This window comes from Callorhinus ursinus, unplaced genomic scaffold (genome assembly GCF_003265705.2).
Source record: "Callorhinus ursinus isolate GAN/ISIS: 27379988/994484 unplaced genomic scaffold, GSC_fseal_2.0 scaffold13, whole genome shotgun sequence".
Lineage (NCBI taxonomy): Eukaryota > Metazoa > Chordata > Mammalia > Carnivora > Otariidae > Callorhinus > Callorhinus ursinus.
The window spans coordinates 17,652,855-17,677,068 of NW_027397075.1; the positions used below are offsets into that span (position 1 = coordinate 17,652,855).

Genomic DNA, 24,214 nt, shown 5'->3' on the forward strand with positions numbered 1-24,214 from the left:
ATATTTATAAATTTTGTATTTTGCAGATGTAATAGCCCAGATGTGACAATAGACCCTGAGTTTAGGCTGTGGCTAAGCTCAAAATCAGACAGTTCTTTCCCAATTCCAATTCTTCAGAAGAGTTTGAAGGTAAGGACAGAGGAGAACAGATTTTGATGTTGCCTGAGGAGCACGGTTTGAGTGTAAAGTATCTTGCATTCATAATTCCGAATTGCGAAGGGATTTCTGACTCTAGCACGCTGACCTACTCTGTGCTCGCCGTGCACAGTGGGCCAGGAAGGACACTAAGACAGTAGATGAGCTCCCTTCTTTCAAATGATTCACAGCTTGATGGACGTTTGTCCAACCAGGATGCTTAGACTACCCGCAGTTGTAAACCGGAACGCAGGATGCTGAGACGGCCCGCACGTGTAACCGGAACGCAGGATGCTCAGACGGCCCGCACGTGTAACCGGAACGCAGGATGCTCAGACGGCCCGCACGTGTAACCGGAACGCAGTATCTCTGTCCTTCTCTCACTCTTCTTCTCTGGCCTTTCCCTGTCTCTGCTCCCCAACCATCCCACAGCGCAATCTCTGGAAAGGCTCTGGCAGGAAGCAGGTTGAAAGCAGGTGTTGGGGACAGGGGACTGAAGGTTGGCAGGGAGGGACAGACACAGAACTTCCAGAGACGTTTCACCTCAATCCGGTCCATAGCTCTAATTAGCAAAATACAGCTTCAGTTCAGATATGAACAACTTTCTTCCCCAAGATAACATTTTCTGTCTCTCTCTCCCTCCCCCCTCTCCCACTGCCCAGCTCCCCTCCTGCCTCCCCCCTTCATATGTCGTTCCTCATGGGGCTGCGCAGATTTTTACTTTTGGAAACACAAGCAGGCGTCTCCAAAGAGTCAGCCCTGAGCCTCAGGGCATGCCACTCTGCGAACACTTTCTCATGTGTGCAGTCAGGGCTTTCTCAGCAAACGTTGCAGACAATCCGCATTAACGGATATTGAAAGGTAAACATGCCTTGGAAGGAAGAGAACGTCTGTGCTACTAGGAGCTTCTCACAGCTATGTGTCCAAGTTCTCAGGCTGATAAGACTCATAGCCATTTGCTTAACACTCCAGGGACTGTGAAAACCCAGCTACCTCCTCCTCTCTCCCCAGAATCTCTTTGCGTTCTGGAGCAAACATCTCTCCGTCTCTCTGTCTCTCTCTATCTCTGGAAGGAGGGGCTGTTCTGTAAGCCGTTCTATATAAGCACCAAGTTTCATTCCCGCTATACACACGCTAAGGGTGCATCTGCCCCCCCGCCACCCCGTGGGGATCAGAGCATGGGGGAGCACCGTGAGCTCTGATCCTTGATCCAGAAACATCGGTTCATGTACACACACATCCATGTGTCATATATATAGACCCACACAGATCTCCACATCCACACGGTGTTTATACATGAATACATGTGTCTGTCTATGTGTGTCTGTGTGTGTATATGTGTAAAATGTGCAGGGAAGGGAACATTTCAAACCTTGTACAGTTTGGGAGTTAACAGCCATGCTCTTTAAAAAGCCCCCTCCAGCTGAGTCTCTCCCCACTTCACCTCTGCCCCTCCTCACTGCAAGTCTCCTAGTTAGGAAGTCAAGCAAAGGGAATTTTAATGGAAGCTAAACAGCTGGGTAGTACACCAAGTTCATTGTTCTCCTTTTTAATGTCAGTGCTGACGAGATGGTTCTTGTTGGCGCCATTGGTTCTCTGTCTCCTTTGCTTGGGCACCCCCCCACCCCCCCAACCCCCCATCTGCCGCCTCGCTGAGGCCGCGTGGCCACCACTGAGAGTTTTGATGACAGTAGCTCTTCACTGTCAAACTTTCCAGAATGCTGTGCTTCCAGAATGCTAGACTTCAAGCAAACAGAAGTGCTTTTAATGACAGTGTTAACTTTTCATTTTAAGATCTGAATTGGAACAGTAGGAAATCAAGTACAATCCTTTAACAGAAATTTTCAAATGAAAAAAGAATAACACAAGAGTTCTTACTTGCCACTGACTCTTGCAAACAGTTACACTCTTGGCCCGCTCCCTGAGCAAGCGTCCCCTTGGTCAGTGCCTCCACTCACCTGCTGTCATTACTCTTCTCTGTTTTAAAGATTGCAGTGGAAAATCCCCAGGGACTGAAAAGTAACTTACTACAGACCTTTGGATGTGGTGGGAGCGGAGAGGTAACAGAAGAGATACTTGAAAAACCTGACTGTGGACCCTCGTGGAAAAAACTTTTATTCAGTTTATGTTTTTTCAATGCTGTGATCAATGAAAGAAAAAATTACGGAATACTGGGCTGGAATATTGCTTATAAATTTAGTTCTTCGGACCTGGGGGTAAGTGTCATATCTTCCAAATAAACACTAATGAATAAATCACAATAGGATACTAACTGCCTAGTGTCTGTCCACACAGATACTAAGTATCTTCCTGGTTCTGGAAAATGAACTCTGACCTGTAACAAGGGCTAATGCAGAGAACCATGAACCGGGAAGTCAGCTTTTCTGGAAACAGATGACAGCCCCCCACCTACGGATGTACAAGCATTTAATCCAGTGGGCGGTGGGCAAGCTAACCAGCTCTTGGGCTTTTTGTTCCCTTGGCCAAAAAAGAAAAAAAGCAGGATGACGGAAGGGAGGGTGGACACCAGTACCTACTTGAAAGAGTTTTATAAGAAGCCAACTGGTTAACATAGGCTAGGCTCTCAGGACAGTGCCTGACACACAGAAACTCCTGCAAATGTGTCTGCCGTTTCTACCGGATTTATTTAAAGTAAGAGCTTGTACTGACCCACCGCAGGGGGAAATACGTAGCTTACTGTCTTTCTTTACTATTCTCTATCTAGAACCTTCTATTTACTTGACGTTGCTGGGTGTTTTTTTTTTTACAGCTAAAGTGAATAGGTGGTGACACCTGCTTAAATTTTTATCAGGTTAGAGCAGATACCAAAAAACTTTCTGAGCGAAATCTTGATTCTGACCCACCCTGGATGGGCACCTTCCCTCCCCTTCTAGGGCCTCCTGAGGCTTCCCAGCTCTCTGCACACTCAGCTGCCTGTCCCCATACGTGCAAGTGCACTCTTGTGCCCCCAGCCAGAGCCTGACATGAAGCAGCCGTGCTCCGGGTGTTTGCCAAGGAATACGGGCTCAAGCACATTTGTCCAAACCACACTCAAAGCTTAATCAAAAGGCTAACAATATACTGGGGGAAAATACCGGTAGCGTATATTTTGCAATGGCTAATATGCTGATTATTTGAAGATCTTTTATAAATTAGTAAGAGAAAGATAAATATCCCAATGGGCAAAGGACCTGGTTAGGCATTTTGCAGTGTAAATACAAAAAGGCAAAAAGATTATGAAAATGTATTCCATTTCATTAGTAATTGCGATGTTAATTTTATGTATCAATTTGACTGGGCCACAAGACCCCCAGGTGTTTGGTCAAGCATTATTTTGAGGATGTCTGTGAGGGTGCTTCTGGGTGAGATTCATATTCAAATCAGTAGACTCTGTCTAACGTGGTGGGCCTCATCCAATCAGTTGAAGGACTGACCGGAACTAAAAGGAAATCCTCCTGCCTGAATGCTTCGAACTGGAACATTGGTTCTTTCCAGGTCTTGAGCCTGCCGTCGCTCTCCCTGGGTCTCCTGCTGCCAAATGCAGGTCTTGACATTTGTCAGCCTCCATCATTACATAAGCCACGTCTGAATGGTAAATCTCTGTATACATATATGGTTCTCTGGAGAAGCCTGACGAATACAGTAATCAAGGTAATGCTCATTAAAATGTCATTAAAATGAGATGGTACCTTTCACCGCCCCCCGCCCCTGGTGGCTAAAACAAAGCAGCACAAATACAGAGAAGTGGGGGCTGTCTCCTGATGCTGCTGCGATTGTTACTAACTTTCTGGGAGGAAAAGAATGCCTATTATCATTGATTTAGAAAGATAGCTCACATTTATAGGCTCGCTTAATGAAATTACTTATAACAGAGACTGAACGTATGATGTCATTTCTGTGTATATACAGAACTCATTTCCCTTGCAGATGGTTTTTAAAGAAATACATCCAAACCTTCTACCGGGGGGATGAATGGTAGGACTGGGATGGCCCGTGTCAGCAGGGGCACTTTGTCCTGTGCAGAGCTTGGGCCAATACCATCAGCAGCTCTCCGTGCAGGCTGGAAGTCACCGGATGGTGCCCTTCCTCTGGCATTTTGCAGAGAGGCCTGACCAGAAGCAGCTAGTGACATCATGGCGCTGTGGTCCAGAGAGGTACCCTTCCCCTCCTGCCTTCCCCCTCTTTGTGTGGCAGATGTGAGAGCAGCCTTGCCAGTGGGAGAGAAGGCCAAGCTTCTGACCATCTGGAGGTTCCAGCTGGGAACTTCGTGTGGAATGGGCTCTATGCACAGCCCCCCTCAGGAATGAAGTGGGCACTGCTGGTTCCCTGGAAGTTGAGTTTGGACACAGCTCCTCCCACTTGGGGGAGTCCCCGCTGGCCAGCTGGTGGTCGGGCAACTTGGGGTTTGCTCAGGGGACTGGCAGTCTGACCAGTGCTGTGTCCTAGCCCACGGGGCTTAGCATTAGTGGACCCTCCACCGCACGCAGGGCTACGGCCACTGAAAGCTTCCCCAAAACTGGGACCTGAGCCCCATTGACAAGACCAAGAGAAACAACCTATCTAATGAGATCCAGTGGCCAGAGAGAGAAAGAACATAAGCAGTGGAACAGAAAACTGTCAGAGCCCGTGAAGAAATACACATTTCACACCTGTACATATGCACATACGTGTTTCATGTGCATGACTTTTTTAGGTGTGCACATACCACAAGTTTTTTTTTTAACTTATTGACAGAAGAACTAGCAGGATGGTAAAACTGATTTTTAAAAAATATAGGAGAGCAGAATTATTTGTAAATACTGAGAGAAACTGTAATGAAATATGATTGCTAAGTTACATCCCAAACTGATAAATGCCCTGCAGGCAATAAAATTGTGCCTTTGGTTTGTAAGTTGCTTTATGAGCCAGACAGCATTTGTATTTCTCTAGGACAAAATTCATCTGCATTGTCATCAGAATCACATGCAAAGCTCTCGGTTTTCTGTAAGTTAGCAACTACTCTGACAGAACTTCATGTGCTCTGACGGATAGCACATCAAAACAAAAGTAGGTGCTCTGGGAATATTCGATAATCCCCTTCAAAGAGCACGTCAGACACTGTTTCAGTGGGGCATGGAAAAGATACGTGCTCACCCTTTTACCTATTTCCAGATTTTGGAGTTTTTATTTTTTTAAAAAAGATTTTATTTATTTGAGAGAGAAAGAGAGAACAAGCATGGGGAGGGTAGAGGGAGAGACACACTCCCTGCCAAGCAGGAGCCCGATGTGGGACTCGATCCCAGGACCCTGAGATCATGACCTGAGCCGAAAGCAGATGCTTAACCCACTGAGCCACTCAGGTGCCCCTAAATACAGATTACTTAAAAGGAAGACTCATACTACAAGAAAAATTCCTCTAATCGCCTTAAGCTAAAAATACTAACCTGTCTCAGCAGAACGTAGAGGTGGGGGAGAAGGGGCTTGTGGTGCAGGGAGGAGTCCCTGTGAGGACAGGAAGGAGCACCGAGCAGTGGAAGGGCAGAGGGAGAAATGGGAACATAGATGCTTCTGGGGGGGGGGTAGTCATTGAGGTCTTCTTTCCATTTGAAAAAAGAAATGTTATTTTAATAGGAATTCAAGGAAAGGAAGGGTCACCTATAATGGAAACACTCTGGCATCTAAATTAGCAAAGAAAAAGGAAAATAGCAATCTGCTCAAACTATCAAAAGTAAGAAGAAGGGAGAGAAACAACCAAGTACAATAAATAGCAAAGTCCTATGGAAGGAACGTTATCAGGCATTATTTGAAATGTAAACCGACTGCACTCCCTCATCAAGAGACACATGTAATTTGTATGAAAAACATTTAAATTAATGAAGACAGCTTAAAACGACCAAGAAACTAAAAACAGCAACAAAGCAGAAATGGCAATGTTCATATGACAAGATAGAATTTAATCTGAAAAAGCATGAACAGTAGAAAGAGAAGCAATCTGTGAAGATACAACATTCTTGAAAAGAGTTAACTTTTATTATAGAGAGCCTCCTCAGGCATGGTTTTAAGTGGCTTATGGACTGATTAACCTGAGCCTCACATCAACCCCATAAAGAGGGTGGCATCATCTGCACTTTACCGTTGAAGTACAGAGAGGCTGAGGAAGTTGCTGGAACAGACAGGACTCAAACACGGGTGGCCTCACTCACACTGTGTGGTCTTGATATTGATATTCCTCAGACAGTGGCCTGCGGTACACCCACGTGCGCGTGCGCACAGACACATACGTACATATACACATGTACGTCACATGTGTGCATATTCCTGGGTAATTGGGGGAGTTTCAGAAACCTCTTTCAGAATTAGAGAGCTCTGATAAGCAAGAGTAAGACTGCTACTAATAATATCATCAACAGACTTGATGAACAGAGGTGTGTAGAACCTAACATCCCTCTAGTAGACAGTACCTATTTCTTTCATGTATCTAAGGAACTCTTAGAAAACTCAACCACGAACATGGCCGCAAAGTATAATCTATAATTATGGGCCACGTTCTCTGATCACAATCTAATAAGTAATAAAAACTTGGCCCCAAAAATCTTAAGGTGGAAATTAAGAAACATACCTCTAGATAATTCTTTTATCAAAGAGGATATTAAAAGGAAAAATCACAAAATATCTCAAACACAAAGGAAATGAGATTCCTTCATACTGAAAATGATACAACAGTACAAAAATATGCTCAGAAAAAAATTAACTATGGTCTTAAATATCTTCATTACTAAGAAAGGCAGTAAATTAATATCCATCTTAAGAAATTAGGAAAAACAATAATATGAACTAAAATAAAGAATATAATTTTAATAGTAATAAAATAATATACAAAAATAGAAAGGAGAAATCCAAAAATTGGTTTTTGATAAGACAGATAAAGTTTGAAAATCTATATGAACCCAGTGATTTCTGGGAAAACATGAATTATCAAAATTGACTCCAAAAGATACGGAAATTTTGAGTAGATCAATTGCTATAAAACATTGCAAATAACACCAGAATGAAATGGTTTTGGGGGTATAGCTCAGTGGTAGAGCATTTGACTGCAGAATGAAATGGTTTCATGGCTTAGTTTACTCTGGACTTTGAGAAACAGAGATATTAATATTATTTAAGCTGTTCTAAACCTTAGAAAAAGATGGCAATCTCCCCAATTCATTTTATGAAACCATAATTTTAATATGAATACCTGATAAAAATAATATACATAAGAAAATAAGCTAATTTTACTTAGGACTCGGAAAAATTCTATATAACCTATTAATAGGCTTCAGCAATGAATCCAAAGAATAATACTCTATAACCAAGTAGGATTTATTCCAAGAATGGTTCAATATCTGGAAATCCATAACTCACTCTATATGATCACATCAGTAGATGCAGAAAAGGCTTTTATTATGAGTGTGGGCACCATTCCTGACAAGAATTCTGCAATATAGGATTAAAAGGGACTACTGAAATATGGAAAAGGCCACCAAAAAACTACAGCAAATATCATTTTAAATAGCCAACACTGAAGTTGTTTTTATTAAAATCCAGAATCAAAAAAAAAAAAATCAGGCAGGGATGCCCATTCTCACCACTGACACTCAGCATTGCCTTAAAAGCTCTAGTCAATACAGGACACAGAGGACATAATTCATATCAACGATGTAAAATCATATTCATTCATATTAATGATAGGGAATAAGAAGAAAACTGTATATAAGAGATCCACTGTCCAGTTGCAGGGCAGGCGTACGCTAGCCTAGCATTTTTGGAAGAAAGGGAAACAAGATGAAAGGGAGGGAGAGTGCTGGTTGCGGGAGGCATGGGGGTGGAAAGGAGGAATGGGGTCCACTTACGTTGCATGGAGTTGTAAGAACGTCTGTGCACAGGGGACCCAAGAAACGGGGCACAGAGGGGGCTACGGCACGAGGGACGGGGTGTCTGATGGTGAGAGCAGGGGATGTGAGGAGGACACTCACATTTCCTTGTTTACCCTGATGTGCCTCTGAATTTAGCGCCACCAGCTGGTTTTGTCTATTCAAAATAACCATTGTAATTCAAGAATTCAATGTTTGTCCAACAACAAAAAAGAATTAATGGATGAAAATGTAATTCTAATATTTTTATTCCTCTTGCTATTTCCATATACAATTGACACTTGAAATGTGGGGATCAGGGGCACCGACCCCCTGTGTGGTTAAAAATCCACATATAACTTTTGACTCCTCCCAAATGTAACTAGTAGCGGACTATTGACCGGAAGCCTTACTGATAACATCAATTAACACGTATTCTGTATGTTGTATGTATTATATACTGTGTTCTTATAATAGTCAGCCCAAGAAAAGAAAATGTTATTGAGAAAATCATAAGGAACAGAAAATACATTTACAGGACTGTGAAAAAACCCACATATACAGGGACCCACATAATTCAAACACGTTGCTGTTCACGGGTCAGCTGCATTTTTAAAGAGAAAATATCTGTGTCTGTTTGAGAATTGATGATTTTATGTTAAAACATCCCAGTGAGCTGCAAACACGTTCTGAAATAATAAAAACTGGTGGATTTTCTAAAGGTCTCCATCAAGATTTTGGAAAATGCCCTGAGCACACGGTCCAGTATTTCGTGGCCGACACTGAACTACCTGATTGGGGAAGTGATTTACGGTGGCTGGGTGACCGACACGTGGGACAGGCGATGTTTGAACACCCTTCTCTACAAATTTTGTAATCCAGAAGTGCTGAGAGAGGACTTCAGTTTCTCCAGTGATGAAGTAAGAAAATGTATTTCCTTACATCACTCGCTTAACTAAGTGTTGTTGCATTCTTTAAAATCTGCGTTTAAAGAAATTTTAATGTTCCCTTTCAATGGCTTTTATTAACTTCCAGTGTTTTTTTAGAAGATTTTATTTACTTATTTGTCAGAGAGAGAGAGCATGAGCAGGGGGAATGGGAGAGGGAGAAGCAGACACCCCGCTGAGCAGGGAGCCTGATGTGGGACTCGATCTCAGGATCCTGGGATCATGACCTGAGCCGAAGGCAGATGCTTTACCGACTGAGCCACCCAGGTGCCCCTCTGAATTTCCAGTCTTACAGACATAATTTAGCATTACTCTAGCAGTTAACATTTCATCTATCCATCCGTACTCTCCAGGCCAGAGGAGACCTGGATATGACCTCTGTTCCCTCAATCATCCGAATTGACAGTGGTCACCCTGATGGCAACATCCTCCTTCCCGTCTTCCATCACCTCCCCTGTGCAAACCCTTATGCCTCTGTAGACCTATCCCTTTGCAGAGACCCAGACTGAAGACACACAGTGGCCCCTAGTCCCCAGACATCCTGCGATCGTACTGGGTAAAGGTCGGCCGCTCTGGGCCTGGGACCCTGTCTCACTTTCTGGGAGTACCCAGAGGTCCCTGTCCCCATGCTGCGGGCTCTTGGCTCTGCCCTCTGCACCATCCTTCCAGTTCCATAGAAAGGGGCCCATTTTTATAGGTAACCGGTTTCTTCTGCAGCTTCCCTTCTGCGGTTGAACTGCAGTCTGCCATCCTCTTCACCTTCCACTGTCTCTGTCCCTGTCACACCAAGGTGACACCGTTCACTGTTATGCTCTGTGAGTTTCTGGAACCAGTTTGTCATCCTTTCTAATAGAGGTGAACCAGCACGTGTCCCAGCAGCTCAGCTGTGTCCTGGTGGCTCAGGGTTCCCGGGGAGTTATGCCCAAGATGTCAGCTGGGGCTGCGGTCACAGGGCTTCACTGGGGCGGGAGAAGCCACTTCCAAGGCCACTCACGGGACTGATGGCCAGAAGCCTCAGTGCCTCCACGTGCAAGACCCCGGGGGGGGGGGGCAGCGCAGGGGTGGCTCCCGACCACCATTGATGGGGGATGTCAGGGGATCGGGGTCATGCAGCCGGCCACCCCAAGAGCAACCGAACCACCCAAGAGAAATGAGGCTGCAGCACCGTGTACGAGCTGGTCCCCCCCGCTCTGCGCTCTGTCGGAAGAAGCCGGCCGCGCAGTCCAGCCTCCGTTCCAGGAGAGGAGAAAGCAGCTCTGTGTTTCAGAGGGATGGAGTCCAAGAAGCCAAAGATAGTTACGTTCATCCCCATCGCTAAGTAGGGGTTTTTTTTTAAGATTTTATTTATTTATTTGAAAGAGAGAGAATGAGAGATAGAGAGCACGAGAGGGAAGAGGGTCAGAGGGAGAAGCAGACTCCCTGCCGAGCAGAGAGCCCGATGTGGGACTCGATCCCGGGACTCCGGGATCATGACCTGAGCCGAAGGCAGTCGCCCAACCAACTGAGCCACCCAGGCGCCCGCTAAGTAGGGTTTTGAAGGCCCATTTTCTCTCAGTTAGATGTGACTCTGGGAGTCGCCTTACTGAGCAGCACCAGCTACAGCGAGGTGCAGCAAGATACCGCCAGCGGCCTGGGAAAAAAGAGCCCTCCTGCGCCCATTAAGGAGCTTGTCAATTTTTGAAATTTTTATTATTTATTTTATAGAATTTTGCACCTTCTGTCCATCTTCCCCATTTTGCCCACCCCCACCTCCCAAGTGGTGAGAATGATTCTTCAGCTCAGCGTCACATTCCTTGTATAAGTCTTGCCACAGTGAAATGGTGTATGGAGGCTGGACTGCGTCCGCTGTAAATACAGCTCAGGGAGGCAGCAGGCAGTGAGAAGCAGCCTAGCCTTTAAAGCCTCTCTTTTCCCAACAAGAAAGTTTTCGTGGGGGCGCCTGGGTGGCTCAGTTGGTTAAGCAACTGCCTTCGGCTCAGGTCATGATCCCAGGGTCCTGGGATCGAGCCCAGAATCAGGCTCCCTGCTCGGCAGGAAGCCTGCTTCTCCCTCTGCCACTCCCCCTGCTTGTGTTCCCTCTCTCACTATGTCTCTCTCTATCAAATAAATAAAATCTTAAAAAAAAAAAAAAGAAAGTTATTGTGCAGATCGATACAACTGCACCTAGAACTAAGAAGGGCCTTCTGTATACATTTCATGGGCAGCAGTGTCTTCATGCATTACAGAACGTAAGTATCACTCTGGGCAGAGACTAACGACGTGGTTAACTCTTCAGAGATGTCAGCCAGTGCCCAAATCTGCGAGCATCAGGGAGTGCATACACATCATCCAGTCTTTACCTGACGACGACCCTCCAGAGCTCTTAGGGCTGCACCCTGAGGCCATACGAGGCTGCAGGGAGATCCAGGGCCAGAAGTTCATTGACAGCCTCATCGTCCTGCAACCCAGAGCCACCACGGCAAACCTCATGATCAGGTAAGAACCCACTAGGATGAAGTTTAGCTGGAAATCATTAAATCATTAAGAATGTTTAGTTGGAAATGAATATTTAATAATTTGAAGAGATACAATGCTGAACTTGTGGATAAAGTCTAAAATATAGTGTAAAACCTAAAACACAGTCTAAAAATAGAGACTAAATCCTCCAAATGACAGAGGTGAGTAGACGCACACAGAAATATAATTACCAAGCACGTGGCGGGTACTCAGTAAATGTTTGTGGAATGTGTGCTGGTACTCTCCCTAGTGAGTGGCATTTTTAAACTAAATTAGTTTCAGTGTGAAATGTCACATTTACTTCTCTAGGACAGGGCAGGATCCCCGTCACAATAAGTAGGAGGACAGTGTGGTCAAGGGGGCTGTGCTCTGCCCTTAGAGGCCTTAGAAGCCTGTGTGGCTTACACTCTGTTAGTCACACCACCCCGGCACCCTCACTCTGCTTCTCTGTACAGACACACATCACCTGTCTACCCATCAAGGCCATCGTGAACTTCAGATGGTCTCACAAAGGTACCCCAAACTCTCCAGCCTTGTCAGCCTGTAACTGTAAGATAGGGTCATATGTGTTACAGCTACGACCACCTGGGGTGAGCTCCCCAGAGAAGTGTGTTCCTGCTCTGCTCACTCAGAGCTGCTTGGGACACAGGCAGCACACACAGGCTGGCTCTGGGTTCAAATCCCAGCACCATCACTTGACTTTGCAAACTTGGGGGTGCCAATTAAGTCTTTTGTCTCAGGTTCATCATGTTTAAATTAGAAATAATAATAGTGCCTAGCAGGGCTGTGCTCAGAATACAAGTTCCTTATGTAAGTTCGGCCTAAAAATCTAGTGTTTCAATTTGCAAGTCTAGGATTTTAACAAGCATTTTTAAAAGGTCTTTGAATAGTGTTTGGTTCCATCTACAAACTTAAACACTTTCAGATATGGTAACATTCATTACAAAGTTAACGTACTTCAGCTAGCTGACTGCCAAACCCTCTCGAGTCTTTCAATAAATCTCATAAATCTAATAATTAAACAAATATTCTGGATCTTAAACTCTTACCTTTTTTTTTATTTATTTACTTGAGAGAGAGAGAGAGAAAGAGAGAGCATGAGCAGGGAGGAGAGGGGGAAGCAGATTCCCTGCGAGCAGGGAGCCGGAGATCGTGACCTGAGCCAGAGGCAGATGCTTAACCAACTGAGCCACCCAGGTGCCCCTAAAATCATAAATTTAAACCAATTTTTCAATTATCTGTTTTAAGTTGGAGTCCCAAAGCTGACCTTCAGGTTTTAACAGCCCCGAATCTTTTAACTATCCCAAATATTTAAAACACCAACATGTACAGATTCCCCAACACAAAACTATTGTTACTGTGATTTTGATTCTGTTAGTCTTGTCTACACCAGCTTCTAAGTGTTCCCCATGTTGAGAGATGCTAAGCAGGGACCAGGGGCATCACTGTGCAGGATGCATTGAGTCTGCCTTCTCAGGGCTTAAGGTTGGAGAAAACCCAAGCCGATAAACTAAAACAGAAATGTCAACCACAACATGAGTTGATTCTTATTGGCAACACTCATAGGATGCCTTGAGCCCTGATTAGAGTTGTCACCAAGATAGTAACAACTCCCAAACCTGTGAGGTGACGGTCACATTGCCCACATCCCTGGGTTCCAACGACGTGTGCCCCAACAGACTCATAAACTCACAGACTGGGTATTACGCTTCATTTGCCCTGCAGGAGAGCTGGGAACACCGGCTCCACTTGGGGCCTCCATGTTCTTGTTCTCCCCTCTAGTGCACAGGGGCCCCCACTCTGGATAACTACCCGGTGACCTCACCATAGGCCCCTCTGGAGATGTTTGCTTATTGAAATTGTCTGATCTTTTGAATCCTGATGAATCCCACCTAGTAACCCTACTTTCAAGTCAAAAACTAAGGTTTTCCTACTGCATTACCTGCAGCGGTAGCTTCCAGACTATCACTTACCTTCCAGGACGACCCTCGTTTGGGTGTGTGAGCTGGGCTGTTACTGAAAGCCGGTCCCTGCCGGTATTCAGAGTAACTGAGTGGGACGCAAAGCAGGTGCATACCATGTCCGTCTTCTCCACTTACAGTAGGGAGGTGCGGTCGCCATCCTGAGCCCCGGTTTCAAAGAGCTGCTCCAGCTTCAGCGTTTCCTGGCTCTGTTTGTGTCCCCCTAACACAAGGATGCGCAGTCAGGTTGCCTGTTTTTCTTCATTCTGCTGGTGGCACTTCACGGACCGTGCATTCAGAGGATGCAGAGTTGACAAGTTTTAAAGTTTTAAAACTTTAAAAATATGGGGCACCTGGGTGGCTCAGTCTTTAGGCGTCTGCTTTCGGCTCAGGTCATGATCCCTGGGTCCTGGGATCAAGTCCCGCATCGGGCTCCCTGCTCCACGGGAAGCCTGCTTCTCCCTCTCCCACTCCCCCTGCTTGTGTTCCCTCTCTTGCTGTGTCTCTCTCTGTCACATAAATAAATAAAATCTTATAAAAAAAAAAAACTAAAAATCATGTTTTGTTGTAAATGTCTGCAGTGCATTGGGCAGTTTCCTCATCTATAAAATGCAGCAAACTCCATGATCCTCGCCCGTAGCTCTGTGGCTCTGGGAGGCTGTGTTGGCCCTCAGACGGGACCCATCGGAGGGCTCTCCCGGTTCAAACAGATCTGAAGGTCATTCTCCTCCTAATTCTTTCTGCAGTCGTGAGCACAGTAACGATGAACTGGTGATGGAAATTTTATCCGACATGATAAAGCAGCTGCCAATGTCTGTGGAGAAGGAGGAATGTTCTGGAACTCCCAGCATGAAGTACATCATGTCCAGCCCCATTTGGGAGTCTCTTTATAAAGGTATCCAAGGTAAGCAGGGGACATGAGTGGCGGCCTCAGGGAAGGACTCTGGCAGCAACAGGAAGAAAGAGTGGAGATCCCACCAAAGGAAGCGCAGAAATACAAAGCCTGAGTGAGCGGGAGAGCAGACTCTGTCCAAGCTGAGAGATGGAGAGCAGACAAGAAAACGATGCTGTGGCTTTGTCTTTGCTTCTGTTTTTGTTGAGGCTGGGAGGGGGTGAGGTGAGGGGGGTGGTGGCCCCAAGACTAGAGGGGAGGGAGTCATCCTTGTGGCAAAGTGGGCCGGGAGCAGCAGGGTTTGGAGGGGCCCTCGACTCTGAGCAGCAAGGCTCCGGGGGGCCAAAGTGTGGGGTGGGGGCAACCGGCCCAGTCAAGTTGTCAAATTCGTATCTTAACCCTCGAAAGAAAGTTCATCTGGGGACCCAATGCTGAGCAGTAGTCTATGCGGTCAGTGCTGTTGCTGAGTCTGGACCACAGCCGGCCAACGAGGGCTGTGGCCAAATCCAGCTACCGTTCCTTCTCGATCAACCTGAACGCGAAAATGGTTTTTACATGATTTTATTGGTTTAAAAAAAGAAAGAAAGAATATTTTCAGCACATAAGTATCATGTAAAATTCCAGTTTGAGTGCCCACAAGTAAATCTTCATTGGCATGCGGCTGTGTGCTCGCTCATTTCCATGTGTGGGCGCCTGTGTTCACAGGCCAAAGCAGGGCTGAGCAGTCATGACACAGGAGGGCCCCAGAGCCTGCGCCAGTCACTGAGTTTTTGCAACAACAACAAAAAAAAAAGGTGTCTTAATCCCTGATCTGGACACATGAAGTTCCTTTGATTTCCAGAGCCTATATTTCTCCACATAAAGCCTCCTTTTATCTGAAAACTAACATCATTTTCTGTCTGTTTAAAGGCTATGATCCCCTTATCCATTGCGCCTTGCTACCCTTTCTAAGCCAAGAAATTGAACGGTTTGATAAGTTCTTATTGGTTGTGCATAAGTCTTTGAAAGACCTTCAACTTGCAATAAAAGGGGAGATCATCCTTACCCAAGAACTGGAGGAAATATACGGCTCTTTCCTTAGTATGCAAGTACCCACGCTGTGGCAGGTAAGCGCTACCGTTCCCAGCTTGCTTGCTCCCCAGGGCCTTGGTCAAATATTCCGTTACCACTGACCTACTTGTGGTGTGAGTACGTATGAATTTATTGGCAATTCCACTTAGATAAATTTAAGACATATTGTTAAATTGTAAGTTTCAGAAAACGATGTCATTTTCAAGATAAAACCTATATACTTATGTGCGCATATATGTGCTTATAAAAACACACGTGCCTCAGATTCGAGATACCCAAACAAAAGTTTTGGGAGAAAATGCACGGGCAACTCCTAAGAGTGGTTGCCTGACATGAGGGAAACTTGAGGGTCTTGTGGGCAGGGGAAGAGGCTTTAATTTTACATTTCCTATATCACTGTATCTTACTGTACTCTTTTGATTTTTTATCATATTCATGCCTTTTTAATTTTTATTCCAGTATAATTGACATACAGTGTCAGATTAGCTGGGGGGTGTGGGAGAATGATTCCACAGTTTTGTACATTACTCAGTGCTCATCGGGCCGAAGTGTCCTCTTCACCCTCATCAGCTGTTTCCCCCACCCCCGACCTGCCCCGCTGGTGACCAGCAGTGTGTTCTTCATAGTTAAGAGTCTGTTTCTTTGTTTTGTTTTAGGGTTTATCTGAGAGAGAGAGCATGAGCAGGGGGGAGGGGCAGAGGCAGAGGGAGAAGCAGACCCCCGGCCGAGCAGGGAGCCCGATGCGGGGCTTGATGCCAGGACCCTGGGATCGTGACCTGAGCTGGAGGCAGACGCTTCACTGACTGAGCCCCCCAGGCATTCCGAGTGTTTTTTGATTTGTCTCTTTTTTTTCTTTTCTTAAATTCCACATATAAGTGAAATCATATGGTATTTGTCTTTCTCTGCCTGACTTATTTCACTCACCATTATACCCTCTAGGTCTATCCATGTTGCAAATGGCAAGATTTCATCCTTTTTTATGGTGACTACATCTTCTTTATTCATTCATCTATCAAAGGACACTTCAGTTATTGGTTATATTGGTCTTGGTTATTGTAAATAATGCTGCAATAAACATAGGGGTGCATATTTCTTTTTGAATTCATGTTTTTGTATTCTTTGAGTAAATACCCACTAGTGGATTAATGGAAATGCAGTAATTCTATTTTTAATGTTTTGAGGAACCTCCATACTGTTTTCCACAGTGACTGCACCAATTTCCATTCCCACCAACAGTGTAGGAGGGTTCCCCTTTCTCCACATTCGCTCCAACACCTGTCTCGTGTTTTTAATTTTAGCCATTCTGACAGGTGTGAGTCCATATCTCATTGTGGTTTTTAATTTGCATTTCCCTGATGATCAGTGATGCTGAGCATCTTTTCATGTGTCTGTTGACCATCTGCATGTCTTCTTAAAAAAAAAAATGATTTGAGAGGGAGAGCACAAGTTGCGGGGGAGAGGAAGAGGGAGAGAGAGAATCTCAAGCAGATGCCCTGCTGAACACAAAGCCCAACGCAGGGCCTGATCCCATGACCCTAAGATCATGACCTGAGCTGAAACCAAGAGTCAGATACTCAACCAACTGAGCCACCCAGGTGCCCCTGGCATGTCTTTGGAGAAATGTCTGTTCATGTCTTCTGCCCTTTTTTTTTTTAAGATTTTATTTATTTGAAAAAAAAAAGATTTTATTTATTTGTTTGACAGAGAGAGAGAGAGCAGGAACACAAGCAGAGGGAGTGAGAGAGGGAGTAGCAGGCCTCCCGCTGAGCAGGGAGCCTGATGTGGGGCTCGATCCCAGGACCCTGGGATCATGACCTGAGCTGAAAGCAGATGCTTAATGACTGAGCCACCCAGGCACCCCGTCTTCTGCCCTTTTTTTAATTGAATTGTTTTTGGGTGTTGAGTTGTATAAGTTCTTTATATATTTTGGATACTAACCCTTTTCAGATATGTCTTTTACAAATATCTTCTCCCATTCCATGGGTTGCCTTTTAGTTTTGTTGTGTCCTTGGCTGTGCAGAAGCTTTTTATTTTGATGTAGTCCGACTAGTTCATTTTTGCTTTTGTTTCCCTTGCTTCTGGAGACATATCTAGAAAAACATCGCTATGGCCAATATTAGAGAGATTACTGCCTGTGCTCTCTTCAAGGATTTTTATGGTTTCAGGTCTCACATTTAGGTCTCTAATCCACTCTGAGCTTATTTCTGTGTGTGGTGTAAAAAGGTGGTGCTGACTCACTCTTCTGCATGTGGCTGTCCAGTTTTCCTAACACCATTTGTTGAAGAGACTTTTTCCCACTGGATATTCTTTCCTCCTGTGTTGAAAAGTAATTGACCATATAACTGTGACTTTATTTGTAGGCTCTCCACTCTGATCCATTGATCTATGTGTCTGTTTTTGTGCCAGCACCATACTGTTTTCATCACTACAGCTTTGTTGCATATCTTGAAATCTGGGTTTGCGATTGGATGGAAATCTTAGTTTGTTGTTCTTTTTCGAGATTGCTCTAGCTATTTGGGGTCTTTTGTGGTTCCATACAAATTTTAGGATTGTTTATCATAGTCCTGTGAAAAAATGCTCTTGGTACTTTGATAGGGATTCCATTAAATCTGTAGATTCCTTTGGGTAGTTGGGACATTTTAACAATATTTGTTCTCCCAATCCATGAGCATGGAATATCTTTCCATTTGTTTGTGTCCTCTTCAATTTCTTTCATCAGTATTCTATAGTTTTCAGAGTACAGATCTTTCCACCTCTTTGGTTAGGTTTATTCCTAGGTATTTTATTATTTTTGCCACAATTGTAAATGGGGCGGTTTTCTTAATTTCTCTTCCACTTTGTTATTGGTGTATAGAAATGCAATGGATTTCTATATGTTGATTTTGTATCCTGCAACTTTACTGAATTTATCAGTTCTAGCAAATTTTTTGGTGGAATCTTTAGGGTTTTCTATATATAGTACCGTGTCATCTGCAAACAGTAAATCCAATTTGGATGCCTTTTATTTCTTGTCTGATTGCTGTGGCTAGCACTTCCAGTACTATGTTGAATAAAAGTGATGAGAGTGGACACCCTTGTCTTGTTCCTGATCTTAGGGGAAAAGTTCTCAGCTTTTCACCACTAAGGATGATGTTAGTGTGGGTTTTTCATATATGGCCATTATTATGTTATGTTCCCTCTAAACCTACTTTGTTCAGGGATTTTTTTTAATCATGAATGGATGTGGTACTTTGTCAAATGTTTTTTCTGCATTTACTCAAAGGATTATATGGCTTTTATCCTTGCTTTTATTGATGTGATGTATCACATTGATTTGTGAATATTGAACCATCCTTGCATCCTGGGAATAAATCCCACTCAATCGTGATGAATAATTTTTTTAATGTATTGTTGTATTTGGTTTGCTAGAATTTTGTTGCAGATTTTTGCATCTATGTTCATCATGGATATTGGCCTGTAGTTCTTTGTGTATGTGTGTGTGGGGTCTTTATCTGGTCTTGGTATCAAGATAATGCTAGCCTCAGAATGAATTTGGAAGCTTTTCCTTCTCGTATTTTTTTGGAATAGTTTGAGAAGAATATGTATTAACTCTTCTTCAAATGTTTGGTATAATTCCCCTGGGAAGCTATTAGGTCCAGGACTTCTGTTTGTTGGGAACTTTTTGATTAAATTACCAGCAATTAAATTGAATCAGTAATCTTGAAATTTTATATTTCTTCCTGATTCAGTTTTGGGAGATTATTCATGTTTCTAGGAATCGATCCATTTCTTCTAGGTTGTCCAATTTGTTGGCATATAATTTTACATAATCTCTCATAATCCTTTGTTATTTTGTGGTGCTAGTTATTATTTCTCCTCTTTGATTGATTTGTTTATTTGAGTTCTGTCTCTCTCTCTCTCTCTTTGAGGAGTCTGGGCTAGTTCTATCAATATTATTGATCTTTTAAAAAATCCAGCTCCTGGTTTCATTGTTCTATTGTTTTTGTAATCTCTACTTCATTTATTTCTGCCATAATCTTTATTATTTCCTTCCTTCTACTGGTTTTCAGTTTTATTTGTTCCTCTTTTTCCTGTTCCTTTTAGGTGTAAGGGTTAGGTTGTTGGAGATTTTCTTCTTGAGGTAGCCCTTTGTTGCTATAAACTTTGCTCTTATAACAGTTTTTGCAGCATCCCCAAGATTTGGGACTGTTTTATTTTCATTTTCATTTGTCTCCATGTATATTTTTAATTTCCTCTTTGATTTCCTGGTTGACCCATTCATTTTTTTTTTTTTAGTAGCATGTATTTAACCTTCATATATTTGTCTTCTTTCCAGATTTTTTATTGTGGTTAATTTTTAGTTTCATAGCATTGTGCTCAGAAAAGATGCATGGTATGACTTCAGTCTTTGAAATTTGTTGAGACTCATTCTGTGGCCTAATATATGATCTACTCTGGAGAATATTCCATGTACACCTGAAAACAATGTGTATTCTGCTGTTTTAGGATGGAATGTTCTGAATAGATCTGTGAGATCATCTGGTTCAATGTGTCATTCAAAGCCACTATTTCCTTATTGATTTTCCATTTGGATGATCTGTCCACTGATGTAAGTGGGGAGTGAAAGTTCTTTAATATTATTGTATTAACTATTTCTTTATGTCAATTAGCTGCTTTATGTATCTGGATGCTCCGTTGTTGGGTGCATAAAATTTACAATTGTTATATCTTCTTGTTGGGTTGTCCCCTTTATGATTATATAGTGTCCTCCTTGTCTCTTGTTACAGTCTTTGTTTTAAAAGTCCATTTCATTCAATATAAGAATTGTTACCCTGGCTTTCTTTTCACTTCCATTTGCATGATAAATGTTTTTCTAGTCCCTTCACTTTCAATCTGCAGGTGTCTCTAGGACTGAAATGAGTCTATTGTAGGCAGCATATAGATGGGTATTGCATTTTTATCCATTCTGTCACCCTGTGTCTTTTGATTGGAGCATTTAGTCCATTTACATTTGCAGTAATTATTGATAGGTATGTACTCATTGCCATTTTGTTACTCATTTTTTTATTATTATTATGTTATGTTAATCACCATACATTACATCATTAGTTTTTGACGTAGTGTTCCATGATTCATTGTTTGCATATAACACCCAGTGCTCCATGCAGAACATGCCCTCTTTAATACCCATCACCAGGCTAACCAATCCTCCCACCGCCCTCCCCTCTAGAACCCTCAGTTTGTTTTTCAGAGTCCATCGTCTCTCATGGTTCATCTCACCCTCCGATTTCCCCCCCTTCATTCTTCCCCTCCTGCTATCTTCTTTTTTTTTTTTAACATATAATGTATTATGTGTTTCAGAGGTACAGATCTGTGATTCAACAGTCTTGCACAATTCACAGCGCTCACCATAGCACATACCCTCCCCAATGTCTATCACCCAGCCACCCCATCCCTCCCACCCCCACCACTCCAGCAACCCTGTTTGTTTCCTGAGATTAAGAATTCCTGATATCAGTGAGGTCATATGACACATGTCTTTCTCTGATTGACTTATATCGCTCAGCATAACACCCTCCAGTTCCATCCACGTCATTGCAAATGGCAAGATTTCATTCCTTTGGATGGCTGCATAATATTCCATTATATATATATATACCCCATCTTCTTTATCAGTTTTGTTGACTGTTTCCTTTGCTGTGCAAAAGCTTTTTATCTTGATGCAGTCCCAACAGTTCATTTTTGCCCTTGCTTCCCTTGCCTTTGGCGATGTTTCTAGGAAGAAGTTGCTGCAGCTGAGGTTGAAGAGGTTGCTGCCTGTGTTCTCCCTTAGGATTTGGATGGACTCCTGCCTCACATTGAGGACTTTGAACCATTTTGAGTCTATTTTTGTGTGTGGTGTAAGGCAATGGTCCAGTTTCATTCTTCTGGCTGTCCAATTTTCCCTACACCATTTGTTGAAGAGACTGTCTTTTTTCCATTGGACATTCTTTCTTGCTTTGTCGAAGATTAGTTGACCACAGAGTTGAGGGTCCATTTCGGGGCTCTCTATCCTGTTCCATTGATCTATGTTTTTGTTTTTGTGCCAGTACCATACTGTCTTGATGATGACAGCTTTGTAATAGAGCCGGAAGTCCGGAATTGTGATGCCGCCAGCTTTGCTTTTCTTTTTCAACATTCCTCTGGTTATTCGAGGTTTTTTCTGGTTCCATACAAATTTTAGGATTATTTCTTCCACTTCTTTGAAAAAAGTGGATGGTATTTTGATGGGGATTGCATTGAATGTGTAGATTGCTCTAGGTAGCATTGACATCTTCACAATATTTGTTCTTCCAATCCATGACCATGGAACATTTTTCTATTTCTTTGTGTCTTCCTCAGTTTCTTTCATGACTATTTTATAGTTTTCTGAGTACAGATTCTTTGCCTCTTTGGTTAGATTTATTCCTAGGTATCTTATGGTTTTGGGTGCAATTATAAATGGGATCAACTCCTTAATTTCTCTTTCTTCTGTCTTGTTGTTGGTGTATAGGAATGCCACTGATATCTGTGCATTGATTTTATATCCTGTCACTTTACTGAATTCCTGTATGAGTTCTAGCAGTTTTGGGGTGGAGTCTTTTGGGTTTTCCATGTAAAGTATCATGTCATCTGCAAACAGTGAGAGTTTTACTTCTTCTTTGCTGGTTTGGATGCCTTTGATTTCTTTTTGTTGTCTGATCGCTGTGGCTAGGACTTCTAATACTATGTTGAATAGCAGTGGTGATAGTGGACATCCTGCCGTGTTCCTGACCTTTGGGGGAAAGCTCTCAGTTTTACCCCATTGAGAATGATATTCGCTGTAGGTTTTTCATAGATGGCTTTTATGATATTTAGGTATGTGCCCTCTATTCCTATACTCTGAAGAGTTTTGATCAAGAAAGGATGCTGTACTTTGTCAAATGCTTTTTCTGCATCTATTGAGAGGATCATATGGTTCTTGTTCTTTCTTTTATTAATGTATCACATTGATTTGCGGATGTTGAACCAACTTTGCAGCCCAGGGATAAATCCCACTTGGTCGTGGTGAGTAATCCTTTTAATGTACTGTTGGATCCTATTGGCTAGTATTTTGGTGAGAACTTTTCCATCCATGTTCATCAAGGATATTGGTCTGTAATTCTCCTTTTTGATGGGGTCTTTGTCTGGTTTGGGGATCAAGGTAATGGTGGCCTCATAAAATGAGTTTGGAAGTTTTCCTTCCATTTCTATTTTTTGGAACAGTTTCAGAAGAATGGGTATTAATTCTTCTTTAAATGTTTGGTAGAATTCCCCTGGGAAGCCATCTGGCCCTGGGCTTTTGTTTGTTGGAAGATTTTTGATGACTGCTTCAATTTCCTTAGTGGCTATACGTCTGTTCAGGTTTTCTATTTCTTCCTGGTTCCGTTTTGGTAGTTGATACATCTCTAGGAATGCATCCATTTCTTCCAGATTATCTAATTTGCTGGCATATAGTTGCTCATAATATGTTCTTATAATTGTTTCTATTTCTTGGGGTTGGTTGTGATCTCTCCTCTTTCATTCATGATTTTGTTGATTTGGGTCATTTTTCTTTTTGATAGGTCTGGCCAGGGGTTTATCAATCTTGTTAATTCTTTCAAAGAACCAGCTCCTAGTTTCGTTGATCTGTTCTACTGTTCTTTTGGTTTCTAGTTCATTGATTTCTGCTCTAATCTTTATTATTTTTCTTCTCCTGCTGGGTTTAGGCTTTATTTGCTGTTCTTTCTCCAGCTCCTTTAGGTGTAGGGTTAGGTTGTGTATTTGAGACCTTTCTTGTTTCTTGAGAAAGGCTTGTATTGCTATATACTTTCCTCTTAAGACCGCCTTTGCTGCATCCCAACGATTTTGAACAGTTGTGTTTTCATTTTCATTTGTTTCCATGAATTTTTTTAATTCTTTAATTTCCTGGTTGACCCATTCATTCTTGAGTAGGATGCTCTTTAGCCTCCATGTATTTGAGTTCTTTCCGACTGTCCTCTTGTCATTGAGTTCTAGTTTCAAAGCATTGTGGTCCGAAAATATACACGGAATGATCCCAATCTTTTGGTACCAGTTGAGACCTGATTTGTGACCTAGGATGTTATCTATTCTGGAGAATGTTCCATGGGCACTAGAGAAGAATGTGTATTCTGCTGCTTTGGGATGAAATGTTCTTGAATATATCTGTGAAATCCATTTGGTCCAGTGTGTCATTTAAAGTCTTTATTTCCTTGTTGATCTTTTGCTTAGATGATCTGTCCATTTCAGTCAGGGGGGTGTTAAAGTCCCCCACTATTATTCTATTGTTGTCGATTTGTTTCTTTGCTTTTGTTATTAATTGCCTCATATAATTGGCTGCTCCCATGTTAGAGGCATAGATATTTACAATTGTTAGATCTTCTTGTTGGATAGACCCTTTAAGTAGGATATAGTGTCCTTCCTCATCTCTTAGTACAGTCTTTGGTTTTAAAATCTAATTTGTCTGAGGGCGCCTGGGTGGCTCAGTTGGTTGGGCGACTGCCTTCGGCTCAGGTCATGATCCTGGAGTCCCGGGATCGAGTCCCGCATCGGGCTCCCCGCTCAGTGGGGAGTCTGCTTCTCCCTCTGACCCTCTTCCCTCTCGTGCTCTCTATCTCTCATTCTCTCTCTCTCAAATAAATAAATAAAATTTAAAAAAATATAAAATAAAATAAAATCTAATTTGTCTGATATAAGGATTGCCACCCCAGCTTTCTTTTGGTGTCCATTAGCATGGTAAATGGTTTTCCACCCCCTCACTTTCAATCTGAGGGTGTCTTTGGGTCTAAAATTAGTCTCTTGCAGACAGCATATCAGTGGGTCTTG

General features: G+C 43.0%; 1 protein-coding gene across 12 annotated transcripts in view; it reads left to right on the forward strand.

Moving 5' to 3' along the window:
• DNAH14 (dynein axonemal heavy chain 14) overlaps window positions 1-24,214 on the forward strand; it is a 342,249-nt gene that overhangs the window by 298,767 nt on the left and 19,268 nt on the right. For all 12 annotated transcript variants that reach the window (XM_073899845.1, XM_073899844.1, XM_073899854.1 and 9 more), the window contains 6 exons: window positions 27-129; window positions 2,124-2,351; window positions 8,729-8,926; window positions 11,229-11,428; window positions 14,157-14,314; window positions 15,212-15,408. In XM_073899845.1, coding sequence (XP_073755946.1) covers window positions 27-129; window positions 2,124-2,351; window positions 8,729-8,926; window positions 11,229-11,428; window positions 14,157-14,314; window positions 15,212-15,408 — 1,084 coding nt within the window. The remainder of the gene's footprint in view (window positions 1-26; window positions 130-2,123; window positions 2,352-8,728; window positions 8,927-11,228; window positions 11,429-14,156; window positions 14,315-15,211; window positions 15,409-24,214) is intronic.